This window comes from Artemia sp. Qi Xiang Cuo, chromosome 13 (assembly GCF_049724085.1).
Source record: "Artemia sp. Qi Xiang Cuo chromosome 13, ASM4972408v1, whole genome shotgun sequence".
Taxonomy (NCBI): Eukaryota; Metazoa; Arthropoda; class Branchiopoda; order Anostraca; family Artemiidae; genus Artemia; species Artemia sp. Qi Xiang Cuo.
Genome location: NC_142806.1, coordinates 30,348,398 through 30,366,211, shown reverse-complemented (window position 1 = coordinate 30,366,211; position 17,814 = coordinate 30,348,398). Strand labels below are relative to the sequence as shown.

General features: G+C 35.1%; 1 protein-coding gene across 1 annotated transcript in view; it reads left to right on the top strand.

Moving 5' to 3' along the window:
- The first annotated feature begins 4,412 nt into the window (after positions 1–4,412).
- LOC148945175 (putative Golgi SNAP receptor complex member 2) overlaps positions 4,413–17,814 on the top strand; it is a 42,352-nt gene continuing 28,950 nt past the window's right edge. Inside the window, exon 1 of the mRNA XM_089099333.1 lies at positions 4,413–4,495. Coding sequence (XP_088955459.1) covers positions 4,469–4,495 — 27 coding nt within the window. The 5' untranslated portion in view covers positions 4,413–4,468. The remainder of the gene's footprint in view (positions 4,496–17,814) is intronic.

The following is a 17,814-nucleotide window of genomic DNA, read 5'->3' as shown; positions in this document are numbered from 1 at the left end:
AAGCTTGCCACGTCTCAGCTCCATAGAGCATCACAGAGCCGACGAGGGCGTTGAAAATCCGCAGCTTCGTTGTGCGACTGATGTTCGGTTTTCGCCAGAGGTAACGGTTCAGTCTGCCCATGGCCGAAGACGCTTTGGATATTCTCGCTTGTAGTTCAGAAAGAAGCAAGCCATCTGAAGAAATTATGGAGCCCAGGTAGGTGAACCTTTGGACAACTTCGATGGTAGTGGTGCTATCCAGGCTAACTGAAGGATTGGCAGCAGGAGAGGATGGGTCAATGGCCATAATTTTCGTTTTAGTCCAGTTTATCTGCAGTCCTACTTTTGCAGCCTCTTCTCGTAGGATTCGAAGCGCTTCCAGCAACTGCTCCATGGAGTCCGCCAGAATGGCCAGTTTTGGACCCGAAAATGGGTCCAAAACTTTTTCAAATCAGCTGGGACTCGTCCATACTGTAGACTAAATGATTCGAGTCTAAAAAAAAAAAGGTTTTTAGATTTCGTCTATGTAATCGGCCTAGAAATGACGAGTCATAAGCTATGAAAACTTATAAACTCTTTGCAAAAAAGTACATCTGAAACTAGTTTCAGCTGCATCGGTACACCTGAAAACAGGCCTAAATGTTGTGCTGTGGCGGATAGGATCTCAATTTTCAAAGCATGTACACAGGGTCATATAGATTTTAATGGAAACAATTTTGAAGATTGGTCGTATAGATGTGTGACATCTGAAATTAGACCAATAAAGGGTTTTCTCAGATTGACTTAAACTTACAAGGCATGTAAATAAAGACAAGGAGACCTAACGAAGACAAAGACTATGGGAAACAGTTGTATTGTTGATTCAAAATGCCCAAAAACAGGCACAAGTTGCTTTTGCTCGAGTATTACTTTACTAGGCCACACGAGCCTAGACAAACCCCCAACGTTTCCTGAAAGTTTCAGCTTAATATCCTCAACCTTTCCTTAAATATTGTAGATATACCTTTTTGACAACCTTGGATGCACATATTGTGCTTTAATTTATTTCAATTTCCCACGCAACATGCCCTGCCAATTGGAACTTAAAATCTTAAGCAGTTCCTGATGTATCACAGCTATGGCCTCGGGCAAAATTGGATGCACACTGTATTTTAATTTAGTTTAACGTCCCCAAAAATATATCTTGAAGTCCCAAAGTTATACCCTGAGTTTTTTCCTGGGACATTGCACAAATACACTTTTGAAAATCTTGATACACATAGGTTATTTTGATTTAGGTTTACATCCCCCCAACTTTTCATGAAAGTTTCAGCTTAATACTATATTCAATCCCTGAGATATTGCATCTGTGTCATTTTGACGAATTAGATGCACTTTAGGACATGCTTCTAAAATTGATTTAAGGCCCTATTGGTTCAATGAGCTATGTTAGAAACAAAAATTGCTTTAAACTCAGCGAGTCTGTTGTCTATCGATTTTAGCTCTGATTCACGCTATAAAATGGCAGGAAACATCATCCAAGATAAAAAGGACAATGGCTTGGATTTAATTTTAGATGTTTCGATTTAGTAAATGTAAAACCTTTCCAATATTTTAACACCAACTTCCCACCTTTCTATGGAAATGCTCTACGGCTCACTGAAGGAATTTCTAGCATTTCCACGGTAAGGCACTGTTTGATACAGCATACCATTTTGTCTTTGAAGAAGTTTGGCATTGAAACTAGAACTTATTTTTGAATTGTAACAGTGAAAGCTGATAAATCTATGGCCTGACTATTCTTTGGCTAACTTCAAATGAAAAAAGACGCACCTATGAGAGCAGTTGACTAAAAGAATGTTGCAAAATTTCTTGTTTAGAGGAACCTGATAAAAGGAAGAGTTAAAGAACCTATTAGAGGAATAATGAATGAAGCTTTGAACAGATTGGATTTGAAGAGGAGTGTGTGTAGCTGTGTTGGCTTCAGAAGGCTTGATGCTGCCGTGAGTTGTTAGTAGTAGTAGTATAAGGAATTACCAAGATACAAAATAAGTAGTCAGCATTGGGAATATGCTTCCCATCTTAAGGCTGTCCATAAATAAAAAGAAAAAAAGATGCCTAGGGAATACCAGAACTGGGCACGAAGAAATTAATGCAAACATTGGATATTAGATCCTTTAAACTCCTTTCATGGTTCCCCTAGATCTAACACAATCATAAGGAAGGAACCAAAAATTATTTTTGGGCGTAACATTACTCTCCTCTCTAATGCTGACTGCCTACCTTTTTTGTGTTTGTAAATGGGATTGACTCTGGGGATTTTTGTGCCAAAAATGATATTGTCGCTGGTGCCAGTGACCTACTTAGCAACAGGAACATGTCGCAATTGTCTCCAGGATGTCTACAACTCAATTTCTTTAGCCGTGAAAGAGTTACAGTTTGAAGAATCAACTGACAAGACACTATTCTTGCTCTTGACAGTTGGGCTGACTTGTATTAGCCTTTTAGTTACTAGTTTTTCGGTTAATTTATCTGAATAGAGAGTTCAAACTGCAAAATTTAGGTTTCATATATTTCATGCTAGCCATACGGCTGAAAGTATACTGGAGATACTGTCATGCTACTTCCAAGCTCTTTGCCATCACCTACAGAAATTCGACTACGGTTCAGGGTAAAGAATGGAACGTATTGAAAGCTTGTTATTTGAACCGCATGGAATCGAAGTCCTGGAACAAAATTGCTTAAGACCTTTGCAAAATAAAAGCTATTGACGGGATGGCTGAAGTTTATGAGATTAAGGGACTAGTGAAAATAGGTTCGGTATGGAGATCTTCAATTACAAGGGTCCATTGGTCAGTAGAGATATTTCTACCTGAAAATACCTTATTGCTTCAGAAAATACATTTAGCAGTCTAGACGAGGTTGTTGAGGCTTCTGCCCACTAGCCAATTTTGTAGGTTACTAACAAGTTACTGCCCTTGATACCAGCACATAAAGAATACAGATCAATGAAGTGTGATTTGCCCACAAAAGAGAATACCACCTTTAATATAATTCAGAGTAGTCCTCAGTCTAAACCTCGTTCGAGTTCTAGATTAGCATGAACTCATAATTAATCTTTATGGTCTGCTTTCCACCTTTTTTTTACTTTTAGAGGCTATTAAGGGAAAAAAAGTTCTACCTTTAATGTTTCTGCCAAAATCTTACTAAGAAAACTTGGTGATAGTAACTCTACTAATGTTCTGAAGGGAAAATACAGAACCCAGTTGAATTTCGCTTTCCTTTGAGTGATGTGGTGGTCACAACTGTGCTTATAGCTTCCAAATTAATTAACATACATGAAATTGATAATTATTTGTCAATCACTTGCAAAGCAATGATATTTGTGTCTGAAATTGGCTAAGACATCATACTTAGTTCAAGCAGTAGATCCTTTTATAGCCTTTTGAAAATAGTATTGGTCTCATATACCATGATGAATAACAGCCTTGGCACAGAATTACTATTTGTGCTCGCTACCATTACGACTATAGAAAGGATCTTCAGCTGCACAGAACTAATTATAACAGCCATGCGATCCACACAGTTGAGAAAACTTATAAAAACCACAATAATTACAAGCTTGTCAAGGTCTTCAAAGAAATCCTTGCTAGAATAAATTTAGAATACTTTTAGTTCTTTTTCATATCTACTTTTCAGTTAATCAGTACAAATTAACAAAGTAGATTTTTGCAAGTCTTTTTACACGTGCTCTCTTTTTCTTACTATTGTCGACAGTTTGTTGTGAGTATCACTAAGTCAATCTAATAGGTATTCTTCAGCATTTAGAGCTAGTAGATAATTTAGGTAGTGTTTTACCATTTTTACTGCAATAAACTACTTATACGATTGTAATTACATCATGTGGAAGTTAAAGCAACCAATTGTCACCACACATAACCGTTGTTTTTACATAGTAGGCTATGTATAGAGCATGAATTTTTAGATATTATAAACTAGCCCACTACAAGGAAACAAACAAAAAATCTGAAAAATAGACGCAAGCCAATATCATAGTTAATAGTTGTTGGTACGGTCCAAAAAGGGGATTGGTATGCCGACTTGACGCTATTCCTGATCAAGAAAAGCTATATCAAATTCATGGGACGATTAGCGAGCTATTAAGAGATATTCGCAATAATATGACGTAAAATAGAATCTTACTGTGATAAGACGATAAGACCCTAAATGTCTCGGGTGAACCAGTCCGAATTCATATGGCGTATCACTTAAGCATTAGAAAGTAAATCAGTCTACGAAAGTGTAAATTGACCTTTGGAAACCTCTTTCTTACACTTTCATTGACTTGCTTTGGTTCATTTGATTTCCGCTTGCCAGTAAAACGCCGAATTAGTTTTAAGATTTCAGCCATAAGCACTTTTTCTAGTTCAAAGCTATTAGCTCACAATGCATAATTTTAAACTCTCAACACGTGATTTGCTGATCCTTCCTTTAGATAAATAATATCAGAATGAATTTCGAGGATTTTGCGCTGAAGGTTTTTGTAAAATATTGAAATCTTAAGTCCTAGCTATGACCCTAAGAGATTGACTCTCTTTCTCATTTGGTAGTACCATAGGCTATGGAAATCTAGTTAAGAATCAAGCACAGCAGCTCTTAGCCAATCCTCACCAAACTAATAATTGTAAAGAAAAAAAATATCAAACCTGATTTACAATTGATTTTCTTATACAGATCTTCTCTGAAGTAGCATCCTGGTTAAAGCAAAACCAAATTTCAAACTCTACTTGTGGAGTATGCCTGGCCTATTAGGATATGAAGCTCTTTCCTAGTTGAGGAAAAAAAATGTAGTTAGTAACTCAGGTAAATTTCTAGGTGGCACTATATTTTAGCTAGGACAAAGGTGAAAACATCATTTGATGCCTTTTTTAGGCTATTTCATAATTCAATAATTGCTTCTGTTGCAAATTGCATCTTGAGCCCTTGAAGGGGCCCCAAAGGTAGGTATTTCATTTTTTTAACCATAAAAAGAAGTTAAAACCTAACATAGCCTAACTGGTAAATTTTTACCAAATCATATTATTGACTTACAAATAAAGTGAATATACCAGTTGAAGCCTTTTTTTATGCTCTTTCCAAATGTAATAATCCTTTTTGTCAGAAATGAATTTTACCCCCACCCTTATATATACAAATTCAGGGTATATATTTGCACATTAGGGGGGTGGGGGCAAATTTTATTTCTGATGTAAATGGGAGGTAAGTTTAACTTTACCCCCACCCCCCTAATATATAATATATACCCTGAATACTTGATTACTAAGCATTACTTGCCTTAAGATCTATTTATTCATTTATATTATTACTTTTTGTATGTTTTTGCTATGATTGTTTATTTAATTTCTGTTGGTTTTGGGTTTCATTTATTCTTTAATAGTAATTTCTGGTCGTTTTGAGTTTGAATTTTAAAAGGTATTTGTATCTGCTGAGCTTAAGTTTAAAATGGCCTTTATTTTTCTTTGAAAAACTAATTTTTCGGAAAGATTTTTTTTTAGTTAATTTTTGTTCTTTTTTTATTGCAAAAAGAATCAAGTTTTCAAAAATTCCTTATTTCAAAATCAAACTTAAAAAAAAAAATCAAATGTTAATCAAAAGTATCAAAACTGATATCAAAGTAACAATATCAAAGTGAAAAATTGGGTTTGTGTCAACCTCGGAGTTTTTATTATCTGATATTGGAACTATTTTTAACAAAATTGCTATCTCAAAATTTTTATCGGATGGGTTTGGGGAAAAAGGACATGTCCCAAGTTCAGGAAATTATGTATTTAAGGATGAGAAACCCCCCAGAGTCCCCAGGGCAAAGGTTGTAAGTTATGCCATGGGGGCATATAAGGTTTTTAATGATATAGTTGTTGTAAAATCTTCAGAAGGGGCTCTTTCAATTGGAAATTGAGAGGGCTAGTGCCCTTTTTAATAGTTGAAAGTGATTGGAGGGTAACTAACCCCTCTCTCACGCCCACCATTCCCCCAAACACATCCAATCAAAATTTTCAGATAGCTATTTTGTTCAACATAGTCAAAAGTTCTGGAAATTAGGTCTTTTAGGATTACAACCCCTTCAGAGCCCTCAGGGCAAAGGATTTAATTTATGCCCTGGGAGCATATAAGGTTTATATAGAAAATTGTCGTAGAAACTTAAAAAAGGGCTCATCCGGCTGAAAATGAAGATGGCCGTCTTCAATGGTAGAAAGTGAGTGAAGAGTGATTAACCCCCCAATTATGCCAACCATTTCGCGAAATACAGCCAATTGCATTTTAGAGATATCCATTTTCTTCAACGTAGTTGAAAGTTCTGGACATTATGTATTTAAGGTTGACAAACCCCCCAGAGTTGCCAGGGCAAAGTTTGTAAGTTATGCCCTGGGGGGATTTAAGGTGTTTATAGGAAGTGTTGTTGTAGAAACTCTAAAAGGGCTCATTCAATTGAAAATCAAAAAGGCCTTGTGCCGTTTTTTAATAGTCAAAAGTGATTGGAAGGCTTGACATTTTTATTGTAAAGATCAATGTGGGTATGATGTATTATTTTTTGGTTGTTGTTGTTGTTTAGACCAGGGCACTTTGTATCGAAGGAGTTGTTGTAGGAACTCTGAAAAAGGCTCATTCGATTGAAAATAGAAAGGACTGATGCCCTTTTTAATAGTCAAAAGTGATTGGAGGGAAACTAATCCTCCTTCCACGCCCACCCTCCCATTTGACTTTTATGTTTAAAAACTAAATGTTGCCATAAGATTAAATCAAAATGCACTGTGTTAATGCTAATTCCCAAAAACGCATCTCAGCAGTATCCCAAGAACAACTGAGGGTATTATGTTCAAACTTTTGGGGCTGCTTCTGCTCTTAAAATTTAACCAAATCAAAATAGTGTAAGTGTATCCAAGCTATCAAAGAAAGTAAACAGATTTTGTTGCAAATGGCATCATGTTTTCCATTTCAGGTCAACTAGAGGTGGTATGAAACTAAATTAAACATTTCTATTTGTGTCTAGATTTTTAAGAGGGTGTATGTTGTTAAAAATTGCTGAAAATTTTTCTCCAGCATACAAATAGTAGGCCAAACTATAAATTCTTAAAAAAACAAAAAGATTTAAAGGATTATTTTCTTTTTCTCTGAAAAGACTATGTCAATATAAAACAAACAGAAATTAATTTAAAAAACTTTTTCCACAAAATAAGTTTTTCAAAGAAAAGTAAAGAAGTCCATTAAACAAAAAATGAGCAAAAATGAAATCAAATAATCTACCAAGCATGAAACTACCACAAATCAGCATTGATAAATAAATGAAACCCAAAACGAACGAAAATTACAATAAATAACCAAGTCAAACTTAAAACAAGCAGAAATTAACATGAGTAGGGCTCAAAACCCCTATTCCTTCCCAAGGCCAGAACATAATTTGCACTTTACTGAAAAAAATATAAATGTTTTTACTTTTATAACTTTAATAAATCAAATAATATTAACATTTTGATTACTAAATATCAGTATCTGTAGATTAAACTGACAATGCACAATCATTTGTATTTTTTCAGTAAAGTGCAAGTTATGTTCTGGCCTTGGGAAGGCATAGAGGTTTTGAGCCCAACTCATGTTAATTTCTGCTTGTTTTGAGTTTGACTTGGTTATTTGTTGCAATTTCTGTTTGTTTTGGGTTTCATTTATTTATCAATGCTGATTTGTTGTTGTTTCATGCTTGGTAGATTATTTGATTTTATTTTTGCTCATTTTTTGTTTAATGGAGTTCTTTACTTTTCTTTGAAAAATTTATTTTTTGGAAAAAGTTTGTTTAATTAATGTCATACAGAAGACATTATACTTAGGCCTACCCCACTTATATATATATTGAAAAAAAAAACAAAAAGTCATACAGATGACTTTATAATATATCATTCTATTATAAAGCAGTATGAATAGTCTTACTGATGAAATGATGTATAAAAAGCCATCTGTTTCGCTTTTTGTTGTTTTTCTATATGTAGGTGGAGTAGTATAACATCTTCTGTATGACATTCTAGTGCATCATATATATTTAAGGAGATAACCAAAAAAGTCTTTTGTAAGAGTATTCATAGGCTACTGCTTTATAATAACCTAGAATGATGTATTAAAAAGTCATCTGTATGATTTTATTCATTTTTGTTAATGATATATTAAAAAGTCATCTGTATGACTTTATTTAGGCTGCTCCATAATGAAATGATGTATAAGAAGCCATCTGTTTCACATTTTGCTGTTTTTCTATATATTTAGGTGGAGTAGTATAATATCTTCTGCATGATATCCTAGTGCATCATATATATTTAAGGAGGAAACCAAAAGTCATCTGTAAGACTTTATTCATAGGCTACTGCTTTATGATAACCTAGTATGATATATTAAAAAGTCATCTGTATAACTTTATTCATGTTTGCTCTATAATAGTATGAGGTAAAAAAAAGTCATCTGTATGACTTTATTCATGTTTGCTCTTTAATAGTACAAGGTATAAAAGGTCTTCTATATGACTTTATTCATGTTTGCTTTATAATAGTATGAGATATAAAAAGTCATCTCTATGACTTTATCTATGTTTGCTCTTTAAAAGAATGAGGCATAAAAAGTCATCTGTATTGCTTTTACTATTCTGAATAATGGAAAAAAGCATGATATTGTCTTTTGTTTGACGTTATACTGCTTTCTAAATAGTAATAAATGACAATATCTGATCCTTAGTATATAAAGGATCAATGAAAATTATAGTCAAATGTTGCAAACCCTTATTTATTTACTTCCTTATGTTAAGGAATATTGATTTCCTTATGCAGTTTTTCTCTGAAGTAAGTAGCATCTTGGTGAAAGTGAAACAAAATTTTAAACTCTACTTTTAGAATAGACCTGGCCTAGTAGGATATGAAGCTCTTTTCTAGTTGAGAAAAAAAAATGTAGGCTTAGTTGGTAGCTTAATGTCTTCAATCCAGATGTGGCCCATTAGACCTCATGATTTTTTAAAACAAATGTCTTACCATAAGTGAAGATCAAAATTACTAAGAGCTGCATTATACAGTTACATTCATTAGATAATCAGGTGGGTTCATTCCCTTTTAAAAGATTAAGGCCTACTAAAAGCCTTTTAGCAGAAGAATCCTGATGAGTTTACACCTGTTGTAATCTTTTCCTCAAAAAGGCAAGTCCTTGTTTATCAAGTGTGATAGTGACATGTATCAACATTCTTATATTTTTTTTTTTATTTCTCTCTCATTCTTTCTCTCCTTCAATAATTTTTCCTTGCTTTTCTTTGTCAAAAAAATATGGCAGCAAAGCCTTGTGGTAAGTAAAAGTAACAAGATCTGAGTTTGAAGCCTTATGACTTTTTGACTTAAAGTGGGATGTGAGTAAATTTAGTCTATCACCTTTACTGTGCATCTTGTGCCATCAATGTACTCCTTCACAGAATCCCATCCCTCTCTTTTCTCCACCCACTCCTGTAGGAAGCAAAGCAGCAAGCCTCATCTTTTGCAACACTGTACTCATGGTGAGGATGTTCACTGTACCAGGTCTTGACAAAACAGTTTTGGTTTTTAGGGTGTATGGATCTTACTTTTATTCTACATAAAAGTTAATTATAGGCTGTTTAGATCCATGTTTTATTAACTTAAGTTTCTACAGATCAGTTAAAGTTACATTTTTCCGCAGTCCTGGGTCACATTCTACCATCACCAAACCTGTGTCATCCAGCAAATTTTAAGAAGTTCCACCTCTACTTGTTATACTTGCTTGCTTGGGAACCAGAAAACACTCAGTTTGGTCTACAAGTTTGAAACTGCTCACAGAAGTAATTCCCCAGACCCAAGGCCTCAGTTGTAAAGGTGACTTTGTCAAAGAACACTGCTGTTCTTGATTACCTCTCAAGTTTCCCGTTTTCTTTACCTTTTTTGGCAATGAGTCAAAGATTTGCCAAAAGAACTTAGACACGAATCTCTGTATTAGTCTCTGGGAGCATCACAGTTTGTCTCTCTTAGCCCTGAAATTGAGTTGCTTTTTAAAACCAGACAAAATATCTGCAGTACCAGGTCAAGCCTTCTTCTAATGATGAAACATTTTTGAAAGTTTGTTCATTTGTATAAGACTTGCACCACTACTTGAAAGCAATCAACAGTAACATCCTCCATCACTTTTCACACAATTCAATTCCAAAGAGATAATTAAGAATGCATGGCAAGGTTTGATCACCATAAATAGAGCTACTGAGAACACATGCAAAAGAAAATAAAAAACATTTGGACAATGGCTAAAAATCCTTGAAACACCGAAATTGACCAAGTGTCCCTTGAGATAATCTTTAAAAAAAAAATTAGTTATAAGAGTCCTAAGTTAATGTGATTCTTTGTTTACGACTTGGTGGTGGAAAATCCAAGGATTCAACCTAGTGGTTTGAAATGGCAAAAAGAGAAAGTAAGAAAATGGAAGGAAATAGAGTTACAGGTCTGAATATCCACTTTAAAGTACAGAATGAGGAAATTACCAAAGACAGAAGCAGTGGCAATAGTCTGTCACTTTCTTCTTCATTCATCTCTAAAGCATCAGCAATGGCATGAAGCTTGAGCAAAAGCACTTCCAATTCAGACTCCAAGCTTTCACCAGCTTTCTTGAGGTGAGGTGGTGGATATGCACCCTTGCTTGTAGCATTGACACTAAGAATACTCTTGGTTTCTTGGTTTGCTCTGTCAACAAAGTCACTGCTGCTAGCAATTGCACTACTTTCTTTGCAGACGATCTCAGGGGGAGAATGTTTCTTGCGCACTTTCATTTGAAAAAGACTTTAATTTCTTATTGTTTTAAAATCATGCTGGTAATCCCCCCCCCCCATGAAAAGTTTTCCAACAAAAAGCCAGCAAAAGGGTATTAACCAGCAAAGGTTTTATTTTTTTTGGGGGGGGCGGGGTACATTAAACCCCAATAACATGCAAATGAGCAGAACTTATTCCGTACAGGAGGGGGTTGCCCCTTCCTTATCCACACCTCCACCTCAATATGAAAGAATCAAACTTTGATTCTGATTCAAAATATGTAAAATTCATCAAATTTAACGCTACCCATTAAAAGTTAAGAGCCTTAGGAAATTTGCCTGATTTTTATAAAGGGAGAAAACATCCTTCGAACTTCAAGTGATCTTAATTAAAATTATTCTATCAGATTCAGCAATCCAGAGAACTCTACTGTAGAGGTTTCAAGCTCCTATGTACAAAATTGCGGACTCTTGCATTTTTTGCCAGAAGAAAGATCATAGATGCGTTTTTATTTCTTTTTTTTTCTCAGGGATGATTGTATTGACCCAGTGGTCCTATAATAATGTGAGAGGGCTCATTCAAATTGAAGTTAAAAGGCCGCTGGCCCTTTTTAATTTATCAAAAAATTTTGGTCACTTTCATTTCAATACTGTTAGATAGACCTTTTGTTCAGCCGCGTCAAAAAATCTAATAAAAATGTCTTTGAAGATGACTTACCCCCCCCCCACAGTTCCTGGGGGAAGGGCTGCGAGTTATAAACTTTCCCCATTGTTTACATATAGTATTGGTTATCTGGAAGTGAACATACGTTTTCAGGGGAGATTTTTCTGGTGGAGGTGGGGAGTTTACATGGGAAGATCTTTTCATGGGGAGATTATTCCTTACATTAAAATGTGAGGAAAAATGACTTTTATTGACATGTGTTTCTAAAGTTTCGGCCACCATGCGCCAGAAAATACTATTTTTAAACCCCCTTCTTGCCTGAAATGGATATGTCTATTGCTTCAAGCCTTTTTTTTAAGTTTGTTTTCGTCGAAAGCTCTTTTCACGTAAAAGTACCCCCTCCAGGGAAGTTCCCTTAAGACATTCTATTGTAGCTGAAAATTCCACCCAGAAATGTTCTTGTGGACAATCTCAGGTGGAAAATGTTTCTTGCGCACTTTCATTTGAAAAACACCTTAATTTCTTATTGTTTTTAAAATCATGCTGGTAATCCCCTCCGTGTAAAGTTTTCCAACAAAAGGCCAGCAAAGGTTTTTTTTTGGGGGGGGGTACAAAAGAAACTTTTGAAAACACATCAAACTCCCTTATGATTTCTTGGTATATTTCTGGTCTATGCTGTTATTCTGTAAGTAATGAAAACATTAAACCCCAAAATGAGCAAACTTTATTCCGTACAGGAGGGGATTGCCCCTTCCTTATCCACACCACCACCTCAAGATCAAAGAAACTTTGGACTGTGCTCATTAGATCAGAAATTGGGAGTTCTAGTCCTTTTTTTAAGTCCAAAGGGATTGGAGACCCTCCAGCTGCGTGGGGTTATATTTTCGGGAGGGGGAGTTCTCTGTTTTTTCTGGGAGCATTTTCCGTGGGGGTTATTTTCCGGAGGGGGGGGAGTAAACGCCAACCACCAAAAAAGGACAAGGAAAGATAAAAAAAAAGACCGATAATATCGTTAGATGCGTCAAACGAGGCATGCTCAATGCCAATAAAAACCAGAAAAGAACAGAAACGTCTAACAATAAGAAAGAAGGAATTGCAACTAATCAAGTGAAGAAGAGAAGGGGACAATCAGAATTGCTTGTTAATAAAACTAAAAGTAATTAAAATATAACCTGTATTAGGCTGGACTATTATTACCTGGATGGGTTGGAGTAGCTTAAATACATTTGGTTTGCTTTTTTGTGCAGGAGAGGGAGGCGGGTAAATTGTTTTTGGTTTTCTTTTTAAAAATACATTATTTCTAGTTTTCTTATCTCTTCTTGCACTGTTCTTGTTGATCCATTCTTCCGGTTTCGTATTGCTTTCGTTTTTATTCTTCTGTTGTACTAATATAAATGAATAAATAAATCTTAATACGAGTTCAGCTAAAATTGAATATGCAAAATAAGCTTAAAATGAACAAAAATATTAAATAATTATTACAATATTGAAAATAAAAATGAAATTACAGTAAAATTAAATTTTGAAATGATGGGCTTTTCAGCAGCTGATATCTTCTTCTTCTATTTAACAGCGGGCGGGCTTTTCAGTGATACTATTTAGCCCTTTTCCTTTTGCTTCACTCTGTGGGCTACAGAGCTACTGGCTTGATTGCCTCTGTAATATATTTGATATCATATATCAAATATTTAGTTTAATCTTATTTCTTCCCAAAACTGTTCACGACAAATTTAATTTCACTACAAACAAGAGTTTAGGTAATGCTTTCTTTCCTAACTGTATAAATCTAAAGCTTACGGCGTCATTGGCGCTTCACTGAAAGGGAATTATATTACGAATAATTCCTTTTCCAGTTATTAAAGTATTGAAATGAAAATGAAAAATACACTACTCAAATTTTACATATTCAATTTTAATTAACATAAAAAAGAATTTACTTCTTCAATTTTATTTAAATAGAATCAAACCTTTAGCCTCCTTTAGTATATTAAACGCTAAATGCATATTAAATGCGTTCCTATCTCATGGCAATTAAATGTGTCTCTTTCCTCTTGTGCTATAAAACATTACATTCGGATGCCTACTTGTACAAAAATTTTAGCACTTCTCCACTGCAGGTTTGGGCGGACTTAACAGATAACAAGCTGAACATTTTCGATGAAATCAGGTTCCAACTCGGGTGTTTAACCTGTTGAGAAAATGGGTTATGACTATAACTGATAAGCAAGACACAAGAAAAATAGGAAAATGAAATATCTTTGGAAAGCGCAACACTCAATCAGGCAAGCAGAAACAACTTATTGACAGATGACATTCTTACCCATTTCCGCTGTTATAGCCGTAAAATCTTACATATAATAATCATACTTTTACACCTTAATTTAATTTTACATTATCGACCATAACAGCAGAAAAATCGACAAGAAAAAGAAAAAAAAAACAATTCATGAACACATTTAAATAACTAAGAATCAGAATCAGCGACGGCAAATTGTACCGTTATCAACAGTTTGAGCGGATCAGAGCAGTCATCTGAAAATTTAGTCCACTGCGAATTTCGAGAAATTTTGACATCTAGCTATAATCTTATTCTTGCCGGACTACACGTGTCTCTGCAACCTTTTCAGCTGGTGATTTTGACGGTTTGAAATTGTAACCGAGCGCTAGCAATTCCTTTCTTCTCCTACCGAGCTCAGCTGGTAAGTCTATTGACACACTAAACATGTCTTTTAAGCCTTCCACACTCCTTCATAATGATTGAGCGATCCGTGTTATCAAATCTCACATAGATCGGCTCATCGACTTTTTGCTTTTGCGTTGTTCGCCGCAGATTCGGGCCGGCTCCTGACTGGGAGTGAACTATTTTCTAAGAAATACGATACTTAGTACCCATACGTAGCTGGTCGGCATATGCAATTCCGAGTTTAGACTGGAGGAAAGTCACTACAGTATCTCGCAGGTTTTCATTTCCTTCCGTATTCTCAATACCATGTATTAGAATATTATTTCACATGGCATACACTTCCGACCATAGAGCAGTGGTCTTAACATGAATCAGTTCAATTTTCAGTAATTTATTTTCAGCTCTCAATACTTTATTCTCTGTCTGGAGTTTCGAAATTAACTGCAGCAGCACGTCCATATGGCCGTCAAAGTGTTCTTTTATACTGACATATTTATAACAATTAATACCGCTTTACCTATTCAGTAAAGCTAAAAAACCATAGAGTGAAACTTACACCCAAAGGCCCCTTTTCTAATAAAACCAGGGCCCGCTTTCGTCAAATGCAGCTTCTCCAAAAAAACAGCTTTCTTTAATCCTTTTAATATAGCTAATCCTTTTAGTTTAATATAGCGTCTCTGTTTAACGTTGGCACGGGGCGTGGCTAATACACATTCATTTCTAGACGTCTTCAAATTATCTAGACGTCTTGAGCCCCCCCCATCCATCCACCTTGAACAACATCTATGACGCATATATCTCCTTTTTTCAAGAATTCACTTTGCTCACTATTACCTTTAAACATTAAATAAAGTTTTGTTATCTTTATTGAAGCTTTATAAAAGCATTTATTAGTCAAGTAATTATTGTTTTATTGTATAAAAAGTTGTTTCAGCATTTAAAAAAAGTTATTTCAACATTTAGAAACATTGAAATTACCCTCAATTTCATTTTACAATTACGTAACCTAATACATTTAATGTATATCAAGGAAAAATTTTCCTTAGCCGCGTTTTCAGGCTCAGCGGGTTCGAACACGGTTTGTTCTCGTCTAGTTTCAAGTTTCTAGTTTTTTGTCTAGTTTCGTCTAGTTTCGAAGTTTCAAACCCATGTTTTCCTCGAGAACCCGCTTTGTGAAAATAACAATTAATATCATCTTTATAACAATTAATACCGCTTCGCCTATTCAGTAAAGCTAAAAAGCCATAGAGTGAAACTTTCACGCAAAAGCCCCTTTTCGTAATAAAACCAGGGCCCGCTTTCGTCAAATGCAGCTTCTCCAAAAAAAAAACAGCTTTCTTTAATCCTTTTAATATAGCAAATCCTTTTTGTTTAATATAGCATCTGTGTTTAACGTTGGCACGGGGCGTGGCTAATACACATTCATTTCTAGACGTCTTGCATTTATCTAGACGTCTTGAGCCCCCCCCCACCCACCCACCTTGAACAACATCTATAACGCATATATCTCCTTTTTTTCAAGAATTCACTTAGCTCACTATTACCTTTAAACATTAAATAAAGTTTGTCCAGAGAGCATTTGTTTACTCTAAACGTTTTACAGTCGACTTTTAGGTAACACACATTCTTCATGACAAAGAAATAATTAAATGTTCTCATAGCGAGATTCTCTCAAGAAAAAGGAAAATAGATAAAATTCCAGGTGGACTCTTCACAGTCCTGGAAAGTAGTTAAGTTAGGTGAATAAGTCTTTCAGGAATATAATCCTGAGTCTTGCCTTAGTTTTTCCACAAGAAGGGATTTTGAAGTCTGAGGAATTGTAAAGTTTCACTGGTCTTCTGATAAAATTGATTCACCTTGTATGCTTTTTTTTAGTGTTACTCCACCTTCATACTTTTTTTAAGTGTGGTTTAAAAATTAATCAGTTAATAAATAGCTTAGAAACAATGGGAAAACACCACCAAAAAAAGGATCCGGTCTTGACTATGCCATCCAAAGCGAGAGTGTCAGAAAACGTTATGATTAAGGTTTCAGCTTTCGACCTAAATATTGTTCTTACCACCTAACCACCTTCAATATGTTCAAGTAGGGATTGGAGAAAATCCATATGAACAGAAATATTTGGTTCTATCAGAGGTGCGAATTAGGACTTGGGAATCCGTTAAATTTTGGAAGTACCTTTTTTAGCATTTTCGTTGGACTAACCCCCCCCCCCCCCAAAAAAAAAAAAAAAATAAAAAAATTGACTTTGAGAAACACCTTCTTTTTGCTTCTTTATTTTTTAAAAAAGAAGAAAAATCCTTGTCCCCTCCTATATTTTTGTAAATTAGCACCCCTGGGTTCTTGTGCTTTTTCTAACTTTTTGCTGTACTATCTGCTGTTGTGTGAAAGGCTGTCAGACTCAAAGCATCAGTGTGTCTTTCAGATAGTCATCCGGTTTCTAAGGAAAAAGTATTAATTGGTGGAAAATTTTATTTCCAAATGATTTTTTGAAATATATGTGAAATCTGTATTTTGCATAAATTATAATTTACTATAGACTTGTATAGTGACTATAGACGTATGTAACAGTTGCAAAACTTCACAGCTCCCCTATAGGAGTGGAATCATAATTTTCTTATGGGGGCACATGAGACTTCAAAGTCGTATTCTTAGGACACTAAAGGACTTAGCAGCAAGATCAGAATTTTCTTATGGGGGCACATGAGACTTCAAAGTCGTATTCTTAGGACACTAAAGGACTTAGCAGCAAGATCAGAATTTTCTTATGGGGGCACATGAGACTTCAAAGTCGTATTCTTAGGACACAATTTTCTTATGGGGGCGCATGAGAATTCGAAGTTGTATTCTTAGGACACTAAAGGAATTAGCAGCAAGATCAGAATTTTCTTATGGGGGCACATGAGACTTCAAAGTCGTATTCTTAGGACACAATTTTCTTATGGGGGCGCATGAGAATTAAAAGTTGTATTCTTAGGACACTAAATGACTTAGCAGCAAGATCAGAGTTTTCTTATGGGGGCTCATGAAACTTCAAAGTCGTATTCTTAGGACACTAAAGGACTTAGCAGCAAGATCAGAATTTTCTAATGGGGGCACATGAGACTTCAAAGTTGTATTCTTAGGACACAATTTTCTTATGGAGGCGCATGAGAATTCAAATTCGTATTCTTAGGACACCAAAGGACTTAGCAGCAAGATCAGAATTTTCTTATGGGGGCACATGAGACTTCAAAGTTGTATTCTTAGGACACAATTTTCTTATCGGGGCGCATGAGACTTCAAAGTCGTATTCTTAGGACACTAAAGGACTTAGCAGCAAGATCATCATTTTCTATATGCCATATAAGACCTGAAACATGGATTGTTCTTCTGGCTGACTTGAAATCAATGCAAGAAGTAAAGGAGACTTATTAAAAGTCATAGCCTAGGGAGTTATAGTGTGTGGATCATGCAATGTATGGGTAGACCTATGGGAGGGTAAATGTTAGTTATCTTAGGATGAAGGTATGAAAAAAAAAATTGGGAGAGTGTTTGAATGTTTTTTCGGTTGAAGTTTGTTTTGGTTGTTTGGAGATGTTAGGAGAGGAGAAGTAGAAGGTGTTTTGACTTGAAGTTGACTTGACTCAGGGAAGTATGAACGTGTTATACTGTTTTTTTTTTCATTTTTTATGCCCATCTATT